The sequence below is a fragment of the Arachis ipaensis genome, chromosome B3 (genome assembly GCF_059453495.1).
Source record: "Arachis ipaensis isolate K30076 ecotype BB chromosome B3, ASM5945349v1, whole genome shotgun sequence".
Classification (NCBI taxonomy): domain Eukaryota; kingdom Viridiplantae; phylum Streptophyta; class Magnoliopsida; order Fabales; family Fabaceae; genus Arachis; species Arachis ipaensis.
Window position 1 is genome coordinate 9809715 of NC_142438.1, and position 24386 is coordinate 9834100.

The window sequence follows — 24386 nt, forward strand, 5'->3', positions numbered from 1 at the left end:
AGAAATTGGTATACCCGGGGCTGGTCCGAGAATTTTATGCAAACATGCGTTTGATTGGTGGGTCAATCCACTCTTACGTCAAGCGTGTTTACATAACCCTCACCCCTCAAACCATTGGTGCTGCTCTTGGGTATGAAGATGAGGGACCAAAGGTTTATATGGTTGATAAATGGGATGATCAAGTGGGAGTTACTCAACAAACTGTCATGCAACACATCTGTGCCAACCTCTCCGGGCTTGATGGATTAATCCCAACTCACAAATCCCTCGGCCCAGAGAACTCTCTGTTACACCGTATCATCACTCATATCATCACTCCTCAAAGTGGTTCTCATCATAGAGTAACAGTTTCTGATTCTATCATCCTCTTTGCTCTTATTACTTCCACTCCAATTTCATTTGCTTACATTATGACACGTCATATGTGGGAAGCAGTAAGAAGCACAAAAAAGGCTAATCTTCCTTATGGCATGTTTCTTACATGTATATTTGAATATTTTAAGGTTGATTTGTCTAATGAATCTGTTGAGAACAAAGTGTCACAGATTAAAGGAGGAGGAGTTTCGAACAAGAAAAGCAAGCAGTCTGTTGCCTCCGAACCCTCTCTAAGCGATTTGGAAAGCCACCCTGAACCCTCAAAGGTCACGGCATCCATCAGGGAGGCTCTCAGTGAATTCCGCAATATGTCCAAATTGATGCTTAAGTCAAGCAAGGCTGCCCGGAAACTGGCATATGCAAATGAGAAAGCCTGGAAGAAATGCTATGAAAGGGTCGGTTTCATGATTCAAACTTTTGATGATGAAATGGGAACAAGAGATTATGAAGATGATTCTGGTTCTGAGTTCAATGTTTCTGATGATTAGTGACTATTTCTCTACTTTTGTTTGATATTGGCTCCACTAGGCTCAATCCTTCTTTTGTTTTTTGTAAAGGCATGACTTGATACTCCCTGCCGTATGATACTCTGAACAATTACTGCTTTGTTATAAATATTATGTATTGCTCATGTCTCTTGTTGCAGGTCTTTTATGCCCCTTGATGCCAAAAAGGGGGAGGAAATTTAGATTCCAAAATTGAAATTGGAATGAAACAGGGGCTGGAAAAACAGGGGATAAGGGTTGAAATTTTCAAATTGAAAATTCATGATTACCCTTATTCAAAGAATGCATGTTTCTATTATACTTCCTGCTGTATGAACTGCATTTGGCATTCGGTCTATAATGATGTTTTACTGTGATGCATGATGTTTTATTGTGATGCCTGGCTGATGGTTCATATTTGACAAACTTGTTGGTTTGAAAATTTATTTTTGGCAGTTCCTTTAAACTGTGTTATCTAACATCTGCCATGCTTTGATGTGCTAATATGTGTTTCAAAAATATTTTCCTTATTTTGAATAACATTGCTCTGATATCTGGACTGGAAAATATTTGGAAACTTTCTGAACAACACTGGTTTGTGTTCTGTTGATATGTGTATGGTTGAGCAGATAATCAATTTATTGATAACAAATGAGTTTTGATTATCATCACACTCTGCTCATAAATCAAGCATTCAACATTTCAAAATAAAATATGTTGAATAACATTGTTACTTGAAGCTTGATTAAATTGTTACAGGTTAAGTGCTTCCCTTGATAAAAATGGCACATATTAAGGGGGAGCCATGTGACAATTTGAAAGGGGGAGAAATTCAATCTTCAAAGGGAGTATTCTTTACTCTATCTTTAAATTTCTTTCCATTTCAATTTTAATATTGTTTGTCATCAAGGGGGAGATTGATGAGTTTGGAAAACTCTAAATTAATATTTGTGATGACTAAACATTATTAAAATTAATTAATTGCAAAATTATTAATCTGAATTTTTCATTCAACATATATTGATTAAATAATTTTGCTGCAGGTCTTATTGGGCCGAAATAAAAAGAAATGGTGCTAGCCCAATTTACATTCAGCCTTGGTTTTGATAATAAATAATGAAAATGGCTGTTTTAATGTTACTTGGGCCCAAATGATTTTGATTACTCTAAGCCCAAGTGGGTTACATGCTTTCCATTTGTTTTATGCATGCTCCAAGTTTTATCAGGAAAGCAAATGTTATTAATGGGCCAAGATCAAATATTGTTGCAATCAAGCCCATATTTTATAAGAGTTCCTCATGCATGATCCGAAACCAAAAAAGGAAGAAAGCAAAATTGCTTTCAACGGATCCAAGGATTCAAACGTTAGATGGATTCCAAAATTCATTTAATTACAATGTGTTGCATGGGAACTATGAGAGAGAATATGAGTGACTTTGATTTGATGGACATCATTGAGCTACACGTTACTCAATAAAGGGAAGTGAACATTTATTTTGCTTTATCAATCTTACATTAGTTAATGTTCAATTTCTCTCTCTTCTCTCTCACAACTCTTTCTCTCTTCGGTCATTACTCAGAAAACATTGGCAGCCATGGAAGAAAAAGTGAGCTACCGAAATGGAGAGAAAGCAAGCCTAAAGACCATCACAATGATGGCAAGAAAACATACTAAAATAAAAATGAGCTGTGGCTAAGATACTTACCAAATATGGTCAGATTTGGTGAGGTTATCTTGAGCTTTGCATGCTCAAAAAGGAAGAAGAAGATTTCGGCCAGCTGGAGGAGATTCTTGAAGCATGGCTTGTCTTCGATTCTGCTCAACCACCACAGGAAGTAGCTAGAGTGGCGAAGTGATGGTTGAAGGCAGAGATTGAAGCAGATGAAGTCATCATCATCATGAAGCATCAAGGGCCAGAATTTCATCTTGGAGAGCAAGCCAAGGATGAAGGGCTCGGATTGATGAAGGGTGATGATCAAGAAAGGACTAGAGGTAATTGCATGTTGGTTAATGCATGGTTATCTCTTCTCTCTCTATGTGGCCGAACCGGTTTTGTTGAAGGAAGAATAAGTTGGTTCAGTTTTGGCTTCAATAAGTGGAGGCTCCCCTCTTCTATATTAAGGGTGGACAGCCACTGTTTGAAGCAAGGAGAAAATTTGAGAGTGCAAGGCACAGAGTTTTCAGAGCTACCTGAGCTAACAGTTTTCTCTTCTCCTTCAATGTATTCTGTTTTGTATTTTTCTGTTTAATTTTGTCATGTCTTGAGTCTCATGGTAAAAGGCAAACAGTGAGGTTTGTAATGAAAAAGCCATAGAGCGGAAAAAGGCAGAGAGTGCAAAATTAAAAGAAAAAGCCATAGATGTCTTAGAGTTCCTTTGTTCATCTATGTTGTGTTTCATGATTCTGTGGGAATCCCCTTGTAAGTTGGGTTAGCACTTTACAAGTTGTAATCTGTTTGATTATAGTGAAATTCCATCATTGTTGTGATGGAGACTGGATGTAGGCTGCACTGCACTTAGCAGCCGAACCAGGATATATCTAGGTGTATTTTTCTTCCTCTCCTACTCCATTTCTGTTTTCTACTGCATAGGAGCAAAAACCAAAAATGTCTCGTGCCAAGTGACGAGACAAAATAAAAATGTCTCGTGGCTAGGGACGAGCTAAAAACAGAAAAGTCTCCTCTGAATCCAGCAAGTGTTAGCAAGCGAAAAAGGGGCTAAGATTCAACCCCCCTTCTCTTAGCCACTGAAACCATCATATAGATAATATTTTTTTTTGAAAAATCACTAATAATTTAAGTTGTATTTAATTAGAAAATTAAGTTTCAATTTAATTATCAATTAATTAACTAATATAATGAAGTTAATTATCACTATTTTTTGAGTTTATTTATTTATTTTTATACTAAATCAAATTTAATAATATAATTATTATTATATGTTAAGTTTAACAAAATATTTTTTTAACATATAATACGAAAGAATTATTTATATTTTATTTTGGGATAAATATAATATAACAAGTTATATATATATATATATATATATATTAAAGTATTACTTTTTTTTTAGAAAAAAAATTGTGGGGGCAAATGCCCCTCTTCATTGAGTGTAGGTCCGTTCCTGTTCACATCCTAAAGCACAAGAATCTCAAAAACTTACTTCTTATTTTCATTTCTTAGACTAGTATTTCATCAACTTACACAGCAATGGGTTTTGGTTTATCCGGTATCGTAATTCATAAGAAAGGCTTCATTTACTTGATCTTCAAAAGCTATGGAAGTGCCAAAGGGCTATCTTGCAGTTTATGTTGGAGAGAAAATGAAGCTGTTTTTGATCCCCATATCATACTTGATCATCCAACGGGTGGCCTCAGAATTCCTTGTGAAGAAAATGTGTTGAATATCTCTTCTCGCTTGAGTTGATGTTTTAGGCTGACTTAGAGATAGACTATTTATGTGAGATATTTCTTAGTTGATGTTAGTATCATCATCTAGTTAGTAGCAATTTTTTTTTTTTTTGTAATTAGACCCGAATTGATCCGAACCACTCAACCAAATTAAATTAATTTGGATAAATGAATACTCGATTAGAATTAAATTGGTTAAATTAGTTGAAAAAAAAGGAGAAAAAAGAGGGGAAAAAAAGAAAAAAATTCATATAATGCTGAAAAATAAAAATAAATAATATGAGAAAAAATAGTAATCATAATTGAGGTGATTTGGAATTAGTAAAAGTTATATAAATATTATATTTTATATTTTTCTAATATAATAATATATTAGGTAATTGAATAGGTTCGAATATGACGACACAATCCATTTGGCACTTCCTCTTCAACATATAATAATAATATATTGGTTTACCTTAGCTGCCTCTATGCTTCCATGTCTGACTCTCCTTCCTCTTCCTCATCCTCGTCTTTGTCCTTATCTCTGTCATGTTGCATTAAGCAAAAGCATTGCTCTTCTTCTCTTGGAGCCATAAGCCGCTTCAAATTTTTTACCACAGTTTTGAGGCTTTTTGAGAAGCTAGCAAGTTCCTCAGCAGAAAGTAATCTCCTGAAATTCAATCTATGTACTGTTTGTTGCCTTCCACCAAAGCGGATACCTTCCATGCTTGTTTGTTCCTTGTAAACATACAGTCCCCATTGAAGTGGGATGATGTCTGGTACACACTTCACCTTCACTGTCTTCCATTCGTTATCATGCTCAACATGTGCATCAAGTCTCTTCCACTCCTCATCACTGAACAATACTCGTAGGTTGCAAAACAACACATGATTTTCTGCAACTCTGAAATTATGCGATGGTTGGTATGCAGAGCTTACATCTCTAGAGTCAATGGACAAGTGCAGCCTAACAGGTTGATACTTCATTTCTCCAAACGCAATTGCCAAAGCCACAACAGGGAACTTGCCACGTGCCTTGAAATTCAGGTCCCTCCTCCAACTTCCATGATAGTCCCACCATTTTGGAATCTTTGTATTGGGAGTTGGCATCACAACTTGTAATTTATATCTCTCTTTGCACACCTACACATCAAAGATATTGCTTCAGTATTTTTCTCTCTTCTTTTTAATCATTATTTTGGTTAAAAAGATATGAAATGATTTTAAAGTAACAAACCTGTGACCATAGCATACTTCTTGTCTTTGCACTTAAGGAATTGCAGTGTCTCAGATCCACTTCCCTAACACTAGAGGGAAGTTCTGGAATTTTTTGAAGATTTAGGCAGTAACTCAAATCCAAACTTGTCAAGTAGGACAATTCTTGAACGCATGCTGGAATAGACACGAAGTTGTTTGATGAAACATTTAAGACTTCCAAGTTTGGAAAACTCTGCATAATTAATTGAAGATCTTTGTCACATAAACTTGCATGGCTGAAATGCAGAGTTTTTAAAATTGGACGGCTCTCTGCAGTAGTTGAAAGGCTTTCTCTGAATCCTGCAAATGATCGACCAAGTTGAGGGCATCCTCCAACTTTCAATGTGACAAAATTTGGCAGCATAAATAAGCTGCTTGGAAGATAACCAAGTTTCTCGCAACTTGTCAAATCTAAATAGCGAAGTCCTACAAGATCAACAAAAGAATCTGGAAGCTCTTCAATAGCAGTAGCTTTCAAACAAATCTTTAATGGCTTATTCATCATTTCCACTATGAGTGGGAAGAGACCAAGTCTTGCACACCAGTTAAAGGAAAGGTGCTCTAGTGAAGGCAGACAAATTCTTGAAAGAAACTTTCTTAATTTAGTGCACCTTGAAGCTCTCAAATATGTAAGGTTTGGGAGAACTCCAACTGATTCATCAAAGCTAACCAAGTTTATGCATCCATTGAGTATCAATTTTCTTAAACTTTGGGCTTCAGATACATTAGGAAACTGAGTGATGGATTCACAATGGGAGAAATTCATGTAAGTCAAATGCTTAAACTTCTGCAAACAAATATTCAATAAATTATATGAATTGTACCAATCCAACCATTGAATTGAGACACTTAACCATATAGATTAATCATGTAACATTTTATAAAATTTGGAAGTGATTTAATATGTTAAACACTACTTTATTTTGACATAACACAATTTTGTAATATAAGTCAATTCTCATCTTTGGATTTTTGGTCTATTATTGGTGCCCTTTTGAATTTTCTAAAATTTGCTAAATTAATCACAAAGGTAATATAAATATATAAAAAGTTGTCTAATGGTGTAAATTAACAATAATTACGCATGGTCTAAATGGATCCTTGTGTATAAATTTCAAGTTTTAGAAGACAGTAGTATGCACAATAAAAGTGAACCTTTTACAAGAAGGGAATCAGACAACTAGTTGTACCTGAAACGGCTTTTCCAACGTGAGAGGACTATGACGTAAACTGAAGGCAACAATTTTTTTTAAGTTCGATGGAATAGAATTTGAAGGGTACCCCTTCCAATCAAGCAGCCTTAATTGCTCAGGTAGAGGAATAGTCCGACATGAAAGGTTTGTGTTCCGAAGAATGAGAATTCTAAGTTTCTTCATCTTTTCAAAGGCATTGTCAGTCCAATCATGTTCTTCACATTGAACAAGCTTTATTCCTTCAATTTTTTTATTTTCCTATGAAATAAGAATATGTCAAATTAAATGTTATTATTTTTTAGGAAGGCTTGAAGGGGGAATAAAATAAAACTAAACTTTTCAAAACTTTTGCAATGCCTATTGATGGGAGGAAGACAAATAATTAGAATACCCTGTATCTGACAGAAAAAGCGAAATAAGAAAGAAAGTTTGTGTAGTCTCACTTTATCATCGGGTAGTAGCTCAAGAACATCTTCATGAAACCATAATCTGCTGCGGTCTCTAACTTCTTTTGGTGCCTCCTGCTTCACAATCTCTCTACCCATATTCTGTATTAGATCATGCATCCTCAAGTAACCATCATTGATAGTTAAGAGAGATTTATCAACTAGTATTCTAATACCATCTTCTGTAAACATACCACATCCATGTAATACATTTTTTACATATTCCCATTTCTTCCCATTGAAGAAGCATGCTATGTCAAGAAAAATATCCTTTTCATTGCCTTCAAGACTATCATAGCTTACTCTAAGAACACTTTGAATGTCTTTAGGAGGATTCTTCTCATATTTGTCCAAAGCAGACTTCCACTCTTCTAAATTTTTATTAATCAAATTAGAGCCTATAACCTTTAAGGCTAATGGGAGGCCCTGGGCATAATGTATTGCTTGATTGGATAGATCTTCATAGTTTTCTTTGGGCCTTGTCATTTTGAAGGCGTTCCAACAGAAGAGCTCTAGAGATTCAGGGTCACTTAACAATTTCGTCTCGTAAATCTTTTCAACTTCATGAGCTGCTAAAAGATATTTATCCCTTGTTGTTATAACAATTCGAGTCCCGTAACTAAACCAATCACATTCTCCTGCCAATGCTTTTAATTGTTCTATCTTATCGACATCATCAAGAACAATAAGAGCTCTTTTTTTGCTAAGTTTCTCTTTGATCTTACTGATTCCTTCCTCAACACTGCGGACCTTGATTTCCCACTCCCCAAGCAACTTTGAGAGGAGCGTTTGCTGTAGACGTACTAGGCCCTCTTCTTGATCTAAAATTTTTCTAACATTGAAAAGAAAACAAGCACATTCAAACTGGTCGCAGATGGAGTTATACAAGGCTTTGGCAAGCGTCGTCTTTCCACTCCCACCAATTCCAACAATCCCCAACATGGTATTGTTGTTGTAGTGCTTTCTTTTGGGTGATTCGCCATTGGATAATACCCTGTCCCAAGAATATAGATCTGACTCCACTTCTTCAACTCGAGTTTGCATTCCAACCATATAATCCCCAATAAGTAATTTTCTTGGAGGTATACGAGTCAATGCCTTTTTCACAATTTCTTGAATAAACTTGAATTCATACCTGTAGATGTGCAAACAGCTTTCAAATATTGAGATTGGGCATTGAATGATCATGCAACATTTTAAGGATAATCTTTATAAGTATTGAAGAACTCTTTGAGCCGTTAAACACTCTATTCTAATAAAAGTTTTATTTAGTTGAAATTAAAATAATTAATGAATCAATCTTCACTTATATGGCCACGTACATATTACCACACAAGATATGGATTTAAATTAATATAGAAGTAAATAATGAAAATTAAGGATATCAATTTTAGAGATTATTGTTAGTTTATCACTCACATTCTTAGAAGACATCAAGACGACTAGACGAGATTTTTTTTTAACTGTCGACGAGTATTGTAATATCATCATACTATCCCTCCAATCCTTTGATAGTCAAGCATGGTATATAGTTATATAAATAGTGAAGCATACCACACATCCTCACAATTATAAGAGAATTAAAAATGTGATTTAGACACAAACAATAGGGGGAGAAGGTATTTATTACTTACCCTTGTTTCAAATGAAATCCTTTCATGTTGGATGTTTCGTCCAAAGCTTCCTTCCATTCTTTCACCTTCTGAGAGTGACAACCAAACCTGATTCCATGAGCATCCATGGCTTCCTTGTAAGTGTTCCTCTGATGCCGTACATCTGAGGGTTCTACTTTGTAGAAGACCGGAAACACAAGCTGGTTCCTTTCCCTGTGACACCGCAGGATCTGGACGAGTTCATCAAGGCACCATGTTGAAGCTGCATAGTTTGTTGAGAAAACAATAATGGAGATCTTTGAGGCTTCAATGGAATGAAGGAGTTGAGGTCGAATTGTTTCTCCTGTTCTGAGATTCTCATCATCGATGAAGGTGTTGAGTCCTTTGCGGCAGAGAGCATCATAGAGATGACCTGTGAATCCATGACGCGTGTCTTCACCCCTGAAACTCAGAAAGACATCGTAGTTAGTAGCCATGGTCCCAGAAGTTGAAGCTCGATTTGCCATCCATGTACATGCATTTACAAGCGGAACAATGTAATGATAGCATGATTCACAAATCACAATGGCAACCTGGCTTATATATTAAGCAATGAAACTTCCTTGGAAAAAAGGTTGATGAATCAATGCGAGTACTTGACTTGTTGACTTCACTTTCAACGGTAGCAAAACTTTTACAATTATATAATCTTACAAACATTATGGATGTAAATGCGGATGACAAGAATTCACTTTCATTAGTGAAATACTCAAGATATATACTTATATTATCCTCTCACATTTTATATTTACTAGATATATAATCATTTACAATTTTTAATATGGAAAAAAAAAATTATTGTCTATCAGTCTATGTGATGAACTACATCTAATTGAGCCAATATGTCGAGACAATTTTATAAAAGTCATGAAAATGTGTATGAAACAAATAAAAGCATAATTAAATTTATTATATAAAAATTAAATCCCAAAAATTATAGATAAAGTATTCTCCTTCGAAAGCTGCTGCTTTTTTTCTTCCCCGTTCCCACTAATTTTTTAGTATTTTCAAAGAGGTATCAATCTGTTTTTGTTGTAACATGTGATATGTGATAGCAGCCGCAACATATTAACCACGGTATAAAATAGAGTAAATAACAAAAAAAAAAAAAGGTAATCGTTGATAAAAATGTCTTTAAATTTTGTTTTCGACCAAAATATTTTTAAATTATATAAAAACTAGAATAAGACCCGCGCAATGCGCGAGATGGTAAATTAATGATAGTATATAATAAATATTAAAAATTGTTATATTTTATAGAAATAAATTAAATATGTATAAATTGAAGTTAAATTTAAAAGGTGTTTTATTTTAAATAATTTGTAGTACAAAAGATTCGGATGTTGGAGTTGTACAAAGTGATATTTTTATTTGGTGGTTTGATTTTTGCATTTGTTTTAGTTGATGGACTTAATCATCTTATGTGGCGCTCATCCTTCTTTTTTTTGTTGGTTGTTAGAGTTGGTGCTTTCTTCTTTTTGTCGTAGATTCTTGCGAAGATATGTTCTTTATGAATTGTTGAGTTTGATGCACTTTCTATTGTGTTATTTGGTTCTATTTTTGTATGTATGTTCTTCTTTCGAAGATGTGTCTTGAATTTGTATGGTTTTCTTTCTCCTTAATCTCTTGATGGGGTGATGCTTCAATGTCATTATTTTTTTGAAATGTCATTAGATTTGAAGCAGTTGTGCCTAATAAGTTTTTTGCGTCGCCATCAAATAGTACAAAAGTTATTGTAACACTTTAATCTAAAACCTTTAATTGAATTCTGAACCTAAAATAAGTATTGGGCTAGCAACTAATAATTTGATAGATGAGATTATGAAAAGTATATAGAGTTACCTTATTGTTGGATATTGTGGTGTTTGATTACATGTGCCACAAATGTAGTTGTTTCTTTTCTTTTATATGTTTTCTTCTGATATTTTTTACATTTAACATAGTTCCATCCTAATTTGTCATCAATTTTATTTATAGTTGCTAAAATTGTGAAGATCTTTTCCTATTCCAATATTCAATTTATGTCATCATTAGGTATATCAGTATATGGTATTTGAGTAAGTATAAATGTATGATGCATGTTTTGATTTTTTTTGTCATACCTGATCATCAGATTTTCATTGCATGGCCAATAGATCTTTGATAGTTATTCGATTTCTAATCGTGCTGCTCTGAAAGAATAATGCTCTATTGAGTAAGTTTGAGATGTGCAGTTTGGAAATAAATTTTTTGTGCTAAATTTGATGTTATGTGAAGGAATAGTGATAAGAGACTTATATATGTAGTTTAAATGGTATGGAATTTAAATACTTCTAACGTAAAATGTAGTTGTTTCTTTTTTTTTTATATGCTTTCTTCACACTTTTTACATTTAATATAGTTCCATCCTAATTTGTCATCAATTTCGTTTATAGTTGCTAAAATTATGAAGATCTTTTCCTATTCCAATATTCAATTTATGTTACCATTAGGTATATGGTATTTGAGTAAAGTATGAATGTATGATACATGTTGTGATTTTTTTTTTGTCATACCTGATCATCAGATTCTCATTGCATGACCATTAGATCTTGGATAGTTATTCGATTTCTAATCATTCTGCTCTGAAAGAATGATGCTCTATTGAGTAAGTTTGAGATGTACAGTTCAGAAATAAATTTTTTGTGCTAAATTTGATGTTATGTGAAGGAATAGTGATAAGAGACTAATATATGTAGTTTAAATGATATAGAATTTAAATACTTATAACGTAAAATTTATTATGATTAATAATATTATTATGACATTTGTAATATGGATGTTTATTACCTTTAGTGAGTTATTTATAAAAATTAATAAATTAATTGTTGCAGTTATAAATTTATTGTATTGTTTATAACGGTAAGATATAATAAATATAGGAATATGAATTCAATGTATTTGAAGGTTACAAATTTATTAGATTCTATTTTTTAGTTTTTTATTTGTATATATTTTTTTTTGCTGATTTAAAAATAATAGTTGATTTGGCAATAATTGAGTGGTTGATTTTAACCAAATAATAATTATTCTAAAGTTGGCAATGCAATTGATGTAGTCAATGGCCTAAACTTATGGAGTTGCGGTCAACATAATTATTGTAATAATTATATATTTAGATTTGTATCCATGCGTGATGCATCTTATATGTACAAATAGACGCAACAAAAGCTAAAAGTTAAACATTTTTAGTAAAAAAAGAAAATAGTTAATTAGTATTTTGAGGTAAACATGCATGCATGATGCATCTTATATACTACGAATATATTTAATATGAAAATGTATGTCTAATATCATATATTTTTTGGTTTCGTTTTGATATTCTTTTAATAAATTTGTTTTTTTTTTTTTAGTTTTCAAATATCCTTTTCAAAATTTATATTGGTAAAATAAAATAGAATTTGTTTTTAATAATAAGTAAAAACTACAATAATAGTTCTTTGTACCTAGTGTTACTTCTAAAAATTAAAATGATTATTTTTTTTTACCAAAGATACAGAGACTCGAACTCGCGATCAATATGGGAGACTATGCCATTTGAGGTATAACTCATTGGTCAAAATTAAAATGATTATAATAAACATAATTATAATAATAAAATATATTTTTCATTTTTTAAACTTTTAATTTATAAATTAATTGTTGCGGTTATAAATTTATTGTATTGTTTATAACAGTAAGATATAATAAATATAGGAATATGAATTTGTTACGGACTGACGGTCCAGCCCAAGAAACCGCCGGGTCGGGGCACCGCCCCACCCAAACCCAAGGAGCCCTAACGGATCCCTTCGGGTCGGTTAGCCATAACCGACCCAGAGACCAACCACCTCACAACCGCGCCACTAGCCGGGTCGGAACCCCCAGGGTCGGTACCCGAGGTACCGACCCCCCAGTACGGACGACCCGCATGCGTGGAAAGTGACAGCTCAAACTCTCCACCAATGGGCCAAGCCACCACTAGGCCCACCCAACACGCTATATAACGGGAAAGGACAGCTCTCCCCCGAAGGTACGTCACATCCTTACCTAACTTTGCCACCCTTAGTACGGACTCTGACTTGATCGTCGGAGTGTCCTTGCAGGTGGCCACCCCCTCACTCCGCTCGCTCCCCAACGTTGCCGGTACCCGCTCCGCACTCGCCCGGGATCTCTCTCTCTCCTTATCACCATTCATCGACAACCCGATTACCCGAGAACCCCAGGTAACGAACATTGGCGCCGTCTGTGGGGATCCCGACGCAGACATGGAGCGGCACATCACCTCAAAGGAGCTCCGTGAAGGTGGCGGAGCCCGCTTGAGTAGAGCGAGCTCGACAGCCCGGAACGCCGAGCACCCGAGGCCGTCCGTTCAGCCCAACCAAATGTATACCCAGACCCCTAAGAGGTGCCATCCTTTCGGTGGGACAGGAGCCGACAGCGCCAGGATCATGCAAGAACTCAGGCACAGGGTTCAGAACTTGGAGCGGGAGTTGGCGGCAAGGGACCAATCCCAGGGAAACGCCGGCCACTCACACAGCGGCGCTAGCCAGTCCCACGCCCGCACCCACTCCCCCTCACATGTACACAACAGCCAAGCAAGAAGCCTAACAAGGCGCGAATAGACACACACAAGCGACCTCCAGACCCACCCGAAGCAAGTTGGAAGGTCGTTGGGGTCCCAGAAAGAGGAGGACCGTAAGAGAGAAAACCCCATCATCGTAGGGGCAACTCCTTTTCATCCCTCAATCCTTAAGGTCCGGCTCCCGAGGAACTTCGATAAGCCAACGGACATGAGGTATGATGGGACCAAGGATCCCCAGGAACATGTCACGGCTTTCGAAGCAAGAATGAATCTGGAAGGAGTAGGCGACGAAGTCAGATGCCGGGCGTTTCCTGTAACACTGGCCGGCTCGGCAATTCGGTGGTTCAACACTCTCCCACAAGGATCTATCATGACTTTCGCAGACATCTCCCAGAAGTTTCTAGCACGGTTCACGACGCGCATAGCAAAGGCGAAACACCCGATCAACCTGTTAGGGGTCACCTAGAAACCCGGCGAACCAACCAGGAAGTTCCTGGACCGGTTTAACGACGAGTGCCTGGAAATTGACGGCCTCATGGACTCGGTCGCTAGCCTATGCCTAACGAACGGCCTATTGAATGAGGACTTTAGGAAACACCTAACAACCAGGCCTGTATGGACCATGCAAGAAATCCAGAGCATAGCCAAAGAGTACATCAATGACGAAGAGGTCAGCCAGGTTGCGGCGGCCAATAAACGGCAGCCACCCAACCCGCCACCTCGGCATGCGCACCAGACTGAAAGGTACAAGGAAACTCCTAGAGACAGCACCCCAAACAAACTACCCAAGCAACCACGGGTAGGGAGGTTCACGAACTACACGCCACTCACGGCGCCTATAGTAGAAGTCTACCAGCAGATTGCAGACAAAGGAATCCTATCCAGACCAAGACCCCTGAAGGAGAGAACGGGAGGCAACAAAAGCCTTTACTGCGATTACCACAAAGGGTTTGGTCATAAGACCCAGGACTGCTTTGACCTCAAAGATGCCTTGGAACAAGCCATCAGGGAGGGGAAACTAAACGAGTTCTCCCGGCTCATTAGGGAGTCGAGGAGACGGGAAAGAGAATGCTCCGAGGAAGACCGAAATCGGGCCGTCAAGCCTAGGCAAGAACCTCCAGGGGACGCCAACAACCCAGCCTTTGTGGTTAACATCGTAGTTGGACGAGATAGTCCCCCTAAGTCCAAATCAGCAACAAGGAAAGATTCTCGGGTGCTCTCCATCTCAACAGAGAGCCCCACTGCCAGCAGGAAGCCCCCCACCATATCATTTGGCCCAGAAGACAAATGGTTCAATGACCTTCCCGAGGACCCCCCCCATGGTAGTCACAGCAATGATTGGAACGGGACTGGTCAAGCGCATCCTCGTCGACACGGGAGCCGACTCAAATATCCTATTCAAAAACGTCTTCGACGCCATGGGACTCAAGGAATCCGACCTCCAAAATCACCAACATGGAGTCATGGGACTCGGCGACAATTTTATCAAACCCGACAGGACGATCTCCCTCCCAATCAGCCTAGGAACTGGCGATGCCAGGAGATCGGTTATGGCAGATTTCGTAGTCATAAGAGACTCCACCGCCTATAACATCATCCTAGGGAGGAAGACCATCAATGAGTTCTCAGCTGTAATATGCACCAAGTTTCTAACAATGAAGTTCATAACGGACAAGGGAACGGTTGGTTCCATAAGGGGAGACCTAGAAACGGCAGTCGCTTGCGACAACGCCAGTCTCTCCTTAAGGAGAGAGTCCAAAAAAGCAGCTAGTGTGTTCCTAGCAGACCTGAACGCCCGAATAGAGGACAAACCAAGACCTGAACCAGAGGGAGACATGGAGAAATTTCAGATAGGGAAGTCGGTAAAGCAATTCACCTTCATTAACAGGAATCTTCCCCATGAACTAAAAGGCCCCCTCATGGAAGTCGTAAGGGCAAATAGCGACCTCTTCGCGTGGACCCCATCCGACATGCCGGGGTTGGACCCCGAAGTCATGTCTCACCGACTGGCCATAAAACCCGGAGCCAAACCGGTAGCCCAGCGAAGAAGGAAGATGTCGCGGGAAAGAGCTGAGGAAGTCGCTAAGCAAACAACAGGGCTGCTAGAAGCAGGGTTCATCAAGGAACTCGAGTACTCGACATGGCTATCAAACGTTGTCTTGGTCAGGAAAGCCAGTGGGAAATGGAGGATGTGCGTAGACTACTCCGACCTGAACAAAGCATGTCCTAAGGACTCTTTTCCCCTCCCCAACATCGACACTCTGGTAGACTCGGCAGCAGGATATCGATTTCTCAGCTTCATGGATGCCTATTACGGATACAACCAAATCCCGATGCACCGACCTGATGAGGACAAAACTGCGTTTATAACCCCAGGGGGCACCTACTGCTACAAAGTAATGCCCTTTGGACTAAAGAACGCAGGGGCCACCTACCAGAGATTGATGAGCAGAGTCTTCCACGACCTCATCGGCAAGACGGTGGAGGTATATGTCGACGATATACTCGTAAAAACGGCAGAACCGGGCCAACTGATAAAAGACCTCCAGGCCGTCTTTGAGGCACCAAGGAAATACAAAATGCGACTCAATCCGCTCAAATGCGCATTCGCCATGGAAGCAGAAAAATTCCTAGGATATATGATAACCTAGAGAGGTGTGGAAGCCAACCCGGATAAGTGCGAAGCCGTTCTCAAAATGACAAGTCCTGGGTGCATCAAAGACATACAACGGCTGACCGGGAGGCTCACAGCCCTATCTCGGTTCCTCGGAGCATCTGCGGAAAGAGCCGCCCTGTTCTTTAACCTAATGAAGAGAGGAATCACCTTTGAATGGACCCAGGAGTGCGAAGAGGCATTCGAGCACTTTAAAAGGATACTCTCGGAACCTCCCGTACTCAGCAAACCCGGGAAAGATGAGCCCCTAGACCTCTACTTGGCCGTGACCACGTAAGCAATGGCCGCAGTACTAGTCAGAGAGGAAGATAAGACCCAACGACCAGTATACCTCATCAGCAAAACACTTCAAGGGGCAGAGACAAGATACACAAAGCTGGAGAAGCTAGCCTATGCCCTACTAATCTCATCAAGAAGACTGAAACAATATTTCCAAGGACACACAATCATCCTAAGGACCGACCAAGCCATCCGACAAGTCCTCCAGAAACCCGACCTGGCGGGAAGGATGATGGCATGGGCAGTAGAGCTATCCCAATACGACTTACAGTATGAACCAAGGCAAGCAATCCAAGCCCAAGCCATGGCCGACTTCCTCGTTGAGGTCACAGGGGAAGCACCCGACGTACCGAATACACGGTGGAAGCTCCATGTTGACGGAGCATCCAATCAAACGTTCGGAGGAGCTGGAATCATCCTCGAGAACTCGGCTGGCATAGCCTTCGAGCAATCCATCAAGTTCGAATTTTCAGTCTCCAACAACCAAGCCGAGTATGAAGCCTTGATAGGGGGACTGATGCTAGCCAAAGAAGTCGGAGCATCAAGATTGGAAGTCAACAGCGACTCCCAAGTCGTTAGTTCCCAAGTAAACGGCAGCTATCAGGCCAGGGACATGCTGCTACAGAAATACTTGGAAAAAGTAAAAGAACTATGCAAAGGCTTCAAGGAAGTAACAATCCAACATGTTCCTAGAGAAAGGAATGCCCGAGCCGACCTCCTCTCCAAGCTCGCAAGCACTAAACCCGGCACGGGAAACAGATCTCTGATCCAAGGGCTGGCAACAGAACCTGCGATCGTCATGTGCGCAACCCAAGCTCCAAACCCGCCCTCGTGGTTAGACCCGATCTCCCGATATCTAGAGCACGCAGAAACACCTCCCAACCAAAAGGAGGCGGAATTTATCAAAAGGGAGGCCCCCAAGTACACGATCATACAGGGACAGCTGTACAAGCGAGGGCTCCACCAACCACTATTAAAATGCCTGCGCCCCGACCAGACAGACTACGTCCTGAGGGAGGTACACGAGGGGTGTTGTGGTCACCATATCGGGGGAAGATCTCTAGCAAGGAAAATCATCAGGGCAGGATACTACTGGCCCACCATGATGTCAGATGCTCAGGAATTCGTAAAGAAGTGTAAAAAATGCCAGGAAAATGCCAACTTCCACAAAGCGCCTCCCGAGGATCTCAATCTAATGTTGGCCCCCCGACCTTTCGCCCAGTGGGGAGTCGACCTCCTGGGCCCATTTCCCCCAAGACCCGGGCAGGTGAAGTACTTAATAGTAGCAATAGATTATTTCACCAAGTGGGTAGAAGCAGAACCACTAGCCAGCATATCCGCAGCGAACTGCCAAAAGTTCATGTGGAAACAAGTGGTCACAAGATTCGGGATACCGGAAGCCGTCATATCAGACAACGGGACCTAGTTCACCGACAAGAAGTTCAAAGGATTCTTGGAAGGACTAGGGATCAAGCAAAAGTTCTCCTCAGTCGAACACCTTCAAACCAACGGCCAAGTTGAAGCGGCCAACAAAGTTATCCTAAAGGGGTTGAAAAAACGACTCGAGGGGAAAAAGGGCTCATGGGCAGAAGAACTAGCCCCAGTACTATGGTCGTACAGGACCACCCCCCAGTCATCCACCGGGGAAACCCCTTTCCGACTCATGTACGGGGTCGACGCCGTCATCCCAGTCGAGATCGGGGAACCGAGTCCAAGGCTGCTCCTCGGTGGGGGTAGCGAGGCCGTTGAAAAAGACCTAGCCGACGAGACGAGGCAAATGGCACACCTGGCGGAAGCAGCTATCAAGCAGAGAGTAGCCCTCAGATACAATGGCAAAGTACTGAAAAAAAACCTGAGAGAAGGCGACCTAGTCCTACGACGAAACGACATAGGCCCACCGACACCAAGAGAAGACAAGCTAGCCGCAAACTAGGAAGGACCTTACAGAGTAAAAGAAGTCCTCGGCAAAGGGAGCTACAAGCTAGAAAGGTTGAATGGGAACGAAGTACCGAGAACATGGAACATGGCGAACCTCAGAAGGTTCTACTCGTAAGAAGGGGCGGCCAACGTGACCCCAACCCCCATTCCCATGTTCCGCTTTTACGATTTCTTTTATGCTTTATGTGAATACCTACCTTTGTTTAAATTTGTTTATGCATTACAAATCCCTTTGTCTAACAGTATGATAAGTTTATCTTTTGCAAGTTCATGCTATCCCAAGCCTCAAATAAAATGCAGCGTGAAACGGTCGACCTAACGGTGACCCGGGACTGATCACCCCGGGAACCATAAGGGACCAAAAAACGGCCCAAAGAAAATCAAAACGATAATAAACGAACAGAAGCAAAAAAGCCACGACGGCCCGAACATACGGAATAAAAAGCAACGACCACGACAGCCCGAATAAAATCCAACAAAAAGCACAAAGAAGTGTTCAAATATAACTAAAAGGCGTCCACCAACGGGCCCAAAATGATGAACATTACAAAATAAACAAAGTTAGATCCTAACAAATCAAAGGATGTCAACAATCTTCCCACCTTCCACAGTCTTCACCGCGCCAACCTGAGAGAGATCAAGGTCGGGAGCCAGCACCGCCACCTGTAGCTTTATCCCCTCCTCGGTCAGCTTAACGGCATCACGAGCTCCCCTGGCAAGATCTTTGTTTCTCTTCTTTAGGGCCGCTACCTCCCGAGCAGCCGCCTCCGCCGAACTCTCAAACAACTTCAACTTCTCTTCCAGCTCCTCAACCTTTTTCTTCACGGCTGCAGTCTTACCACGGGAGGCATTCAGGTCCTTCATTAAAGCCATGTCCCGATCCACTAGCCTATTAATCTCCTTAGCATCCTCCTCAATTTTCTTTTCACAGTCAGAAAGCTTGGTTTTTAGAGACTCCTCCCGGGATCGTGAATCCGTCAAATCCTTTTGGGAGTTCCTAAGCTTCACCTCCATGGCGTGATAGCTACCCAAGACAGGTTCAACCTTCTTGGTGATAGCAGCAGCACGGAGGAGACTACGATAGATCCACCTAGCCTGCCCGGAGAGGTTGGCCTCATGGAAATACTCCTCGGTACTGGGGAGTAATTGAGACTCGATGAAGCCCCCGGCATCGAAGTTCTTCTCCATAACAGAGAGGGCCTTGCCGGTGTCCCGTTTTCTCTTTTTAACATTTCCCACGAGTCTCAGTTCTTCATCACCAAAGTCGTCCTCAAAAATCTCCACCCCCACATCAGAAACCTCCTCAACCTTCTCGGAAGGGACAGCATCTCCCTGGTGAACCGGGCCGGTCTCGGCCGCCCGATCTCCGGTTTCCCCGGTCTCACCAACCTCCTCCTACCCTTGGCCCGCTGGAGGGTTCGATGGAGAGTCACCTTCACCCTCCTCATTTCCCTTGATGAGACTCATCAATTCAGCTAAAGTTTTCTTCCCGCCAGCCATGGAAACTGTGAACAAAGGAGAAAGGAAAGACGTCAATAGATAAGAAAAGGAAAATACAAAAGTGCAAGGAAGAGATATCCCACCAACATACGACCGATCGGCTTCCCGGTCTCCCATTAGCAAGCGAGGATTAAGATTCTTTTCACCAAAAATAGACAACAGAATGTCAGCAATGCTATGATCCTCCTTATTCAACCAGTCATAAGATACTTTGATAAGATAATCAGATCCCGCACCAAAACTCTAATAGGTCGGGATCAGACGAGCTCCCTCAGCCGAGAGCCAAAAAGGATGATGCCTTTCTACCGGTCTAACTTTAAAAAAGGTAGACTTAAACCCGTGAAAGGAGTCCTCAAAGAGACCAAAAATCCTACGCCCCTGTTGGGCCCTAAAAGACATATAACCCTTCTTAACCTTCCCCTGGCTAGAAGGGTTCGTGAGCAGAAAAAGGTAAAGAAAGACGTTCACTGAGATCGGAAGCTCGAGGAACTCGCAGACCATTTCAAAACACCGAATGGAGGCCCAGCTATTCGGATGAAGTTGCGATGGCACAACATCACAGCGATTCAGCAAGCCCATAATAAAAGGGGAAAAAGGTAGACGAAGCCCTAAAGTCGTGAACATAGGCTCGTAAACCCACAACCAATCAACAACTGTCGGGGAAGCCAAATTCTTATGGCACACGCGCTCACGAGCAGCAGGGACAAAGACCTGGTAGAGCGCCTCCTCGGGACCCCCCCCCCCAAATAAGAGTCCAGCTTGTCGTAACTTCTGGAGACTTTCCCTAGTCACCTTGGAAGGGGTATCCTTCACGTCTGAGGAAACCCAAGCATAGTGGTCGACGAAGTCGGCCAGGGGGCGCTGGGCCTGGCTCGAAGAAGCAAGACGATCGTCCATACCTACATTGGGGGCACCACTAAAGTCAACATGGGAAGTCGGAAACCCTCAAAACAAGAAAGAGAAAAAGGAAGCTACAAATCTCCCCCTAAACCCAAAAATGCAAGCAAAAAACCCAGGAAAAACCCAGAAATACAAGCAAAAAACCCAGGAAAAATCCAGAAATGCGAGCGAAACTAAAGAAAAATCCAGTGGCACCCCCTCTAAAAAGGAAAAACAAACAAGAAACGCAAAAGATCCAAGCATGCAACAAAGCAAAAGCGCCAGAAATAAAGCAACAATTGAAACAAGGGAAGAACGAACAGAAAACTCACAAGAAGAAACAGGAGATTGCAAAGAAAACAAAGAGCAAGATGCTTCAAGCAACAACAGCAGTATGAACAAAAGAGGCAGCAACACTGAAGAACTTGCGGAGAAGAGAGGAAGAATAGTAAAAGAGAGGAGTGGGGGTTACGAAATTAAAGTAAGACAAGAAAAGCGTAACCGCCGAGGAGGAGCCCCTAAAGGGTAGGGGCATAACTGCCATTTCACCTAAAATTTCAAAACAACGAAGCGACGGGCATTAAATGCTCAGCGCCAAAACCAAAAGGCGGCACGAAAATCGAAGCGACCAAACGCGAAGAAAAACAAAGCGTCACCCACGAACTGCCGAGAAAAAGAAGAGCTCACGACGAACGCGCCCAGCCACGAGTCTCGGACCTCGAGGCTAACGCGTTGGGGGCACTGTTACGGACTGACGGTCCAGCCCAAGAAACCGCCGGGTCGGGGCACCACCCCACCCAAACCCAAGGAGCCCTAACGGATCCCTTCGGGTCGGTTAGCCATAACCGACCCAGAGACCAACCACCTCACAACCGCGCCACTAGCCGGGTCGGAACCCCCAGGGTCGGTACCCGAGGTACCGACCCTCTAGTATGGACGACCCGCATGCGTGGAAAGTGACAGCTCAAACTCTCCACCAATGGGCCAAGCCACCACTAGGCCCACCCAACACGCTATATAAGGGGAAAGGACAGCTCTCCCCCGAAGGTACGTCACATCCTTACCTAACTCTGCCACCCTCAGTACGGACTCTGACTTGATCGTCGGAGTGTCCTTGCAGGTGGCCACCCCCTCACTCCGCTCGCTCCCCAACGTTGCCGGTACCCGCTCCGCACTCGCCCGGGATCTCTCTCTCTCCTTATCACCATTCATCGACAACCCGATTACCCGAGAACCCCAGGTAACGAACAGAATTTAATATATTTGGAAGTTACAAATTTATTGGATTTTATTTTTTAGTTTTTTATTTGTATATTTTATTTTTTTGCTGATTTGAAAATAATAGTTGATTTGGCAAGAATTGAGTGGTTGATTCTAGTTGTGCCAAGTAAGTAATATTGCTGACATGATATTAGTAGGAGGAAAGAAATGTCTCAAAAGTAATGTGGTGCATGCTTATGTATCTACTTTTATATATTAAGAATAGATGTGACAAAAATACACATTTATAAACTTAGATATTCTTCGTTAATAGAAAAGAGTAATACGACAAAACAAAATTTTCTCTGTGACAAATAAAATTTTGACAAGTGAGCCACCTTAGAATTTTTTGTTAACCGAGTATTCTCTAGACACAGCAAGATATTTTTTATAAGTTTTTAAATTATTTGAGATATTTTTATTAATAACAAAATTAAAAACATTTTTATCAGTAAAAAGATAATTTTAACATAACTCATTTAACTCTAAACCCTACGACATTAAGCTTTGTGGGAGTAATGAAGATTTTGGTAAAAGAAAAAATAATGGAAATTAAGTATCAAATAAAAATTTCTTTGAAAAAAAATTGGATATCAACTAAGTTGAAATTAGAATAGGTTTTGGGAGTCAAAGTGAATTGACTGTTTGACTTGATCAAAAGAAGACGTTAGTAACATGCAGCATAGAAACGGACCTATCAAATCTTCAATGGTGCGCAGAACATATAGAGCTCGACGTTAACGGCGGCGCCGGGAACGACTAAACTAATGCCGTCGTGGTGGAGGCCAGAGTAGTCTCTGTTCGTGTTTTCTGTCGTTGAAGAAACTGATGACGGCGAGCGAGGAGGCGCAGAGATCAAGCTCCTTCGTCACTCGTCAGCGAACTTATCATCATGATGATCTTCACGTCGCCATGCAGCACCTCAAACCTCTCCAAGTATAGCGGCGGGTGCGTGGGCATCGCATCCATCGCCGCCGCGTCACCATTTCTCTGGAATTACTCGACGGAATTGGTAGGATCGTGTAAATGCGGAGGGTGGCTGTGAGGAAGGGCCCTGCTTATTTTTTAGGGAAAAATCAAAAATCACAAAATAATGCATTTTTATTTTTCTTTTCGTTTTCTTTTTTTTAATCGACTTTTCTTACTTAAACTAAGCCTTCAAGGAAAAACATTTCTCTTCTTTTTTTAGAATACAACCACAATCAGAAAGTATAAATTGTATATATTTTAGAGATGATGATCTAGTTAAAAATTATTAAATAATAATTTATTTAAATATGTTAATTTATTCGATAATTTTAAATTAAATTTAATTATTTTATAGATCTTTATAATTTTATTAAATTTTTAATATTTTTTAATTAAGTTTTATATTATATAATTTTTTTTAATTTAATTTCTGTTAAAGTTAAATATTTAAAATATATTAGTAAATTATAAATTTACTTATATATTCTTATCTTTTATTTATAATGGATTCATATCAACTGAAATTTTTTATTTTTCATTTTTTTTATTTTTTTGAGACATACACACATAAAAATAGAAATATGGATCAAAGTCAACAACTTCTTATATTATTTTTTTAAAAAGCTGTGTATCAAGAAATTTCAATAAACTTTGCATAATAACAAATGCAAAATATTCAAGTCACCAAAAAAAAATGCAAAATATTCTCAAAATACCATATTATTGTCTATTTGTTTTCTACCATCACACTTTCCAAGATTACGACTCACTACAATAAACTAGGATTCCTACTTCATAAAAAATGTTATATAAGAATCCGATTTTCGATAAATAAATTTTTTTTGGCTATTTTAAAATTTATTTTGCAAAATTTTGAATCACGGTTCAATAAGAAATAATGAGACTAATCCAATAATAAAAAATTAAAAATTAAATAGAAAAAAACTATTAGTGAGATTAAAATTAACTTTATAAGAATAATTAATCTTCTTAAATTAAATTTAACTAATAAATAATAAATATTAGTTTATTATTGATTTATTTCTCATTAGAGATTTTTTTAACCGAAAATTTACTTTTAATGACAGTTTTACATGCTCCGAAAAAATTCTTATAACCGAATACTAGAAAGTAGTGTCATTGATGAAATCCAATCCCAATTATATCATTCTCTGCAGCAATTTCTTCCAGCCATCTAACTAAAATTGTTGAAAATTAAGTCTTGATTGGTTAAAAGCCCTTGATTGAATCCTCATCAATCATTCAAGTGGCATTATATTTATAGCATATCATTTTATCTATATATATATGTTGATGGTTGCAAGCATTTAGCAGCAACACAATTCATTCACATCCTAAAGCACAAGAAACTCAAAAACTTACTTCTTATTTTCATTTCTTAGGCTAGTATTTCATCGACTTACACAGGTTTTGGTTTATCCAATATCGTAATTCGCAAGAAAGGAGTCATTTACTTTATCTTTAAAAGCTATGAAAGTGCCAAAG

At 39.7% G+C, this 24386-nt stretch overlaps 2 protein-coding genes and 1 pseudogene across 3 annotated transcripts; 1 reads left to right on the forward strand and 2 right to left on the reverse strand.

Moving 5' to 3' along the window:
- Positions 1-4597: 4597 nt before the first annotated feature.
- LOC148569799 (disease resistance protein Roq1-like) lies at positions 4598-9819 on the reverse strand. 2 transcript variants are annotated; one of them, XM_088510167.1, is made up of 5 exons: positions 8782-9819; positions 7145-8282; positions 6699-6959; positions 5489-6292; positions 4598-5394 (listed from the first exon to the last, which is right to left on the reverse strand). In XM_088510167.1, exons 1-5 carry the CDS (start codon positions 9264-9266, stop codon positions 4738-4740), a joined length of 3345 nt encoding a protein of 1114 aa, XP_088366293.1. In that variant the 5' UTR covers positions 9267-9819; the 3' UTR covers positions 4598-4737. The 2 variants fall into 2 exon arrangements, with proteins under 2 accessions (XP_088366293.1, XP_088366292.1); XM_088510166.1 differs by having other exon boundaries at positions 5489-6295.
- A 6516-nt stretch (positions 9820-16335) lies between these two features.
- Positions 16336-17760, forward strand: LOC148569800 (uncharacterized). Its single transcript, XM_088506644.1, has one exon. The coding sequence runs from the start codon at positions 16336-16338 to the stop codon at positions 17758-17760; it is 1425 nt and encodes a 474-aa protein (XP_088362770.1).
- Positions 17761-18848: 1088 nt separating this feature from the next.
- Positions 18849-21863, reverse strand: LOC148569801 (uncharacterized; annotated as a pseudogene).
- Positions 21864-24386: the final 2523 nt, after the last annotated feature.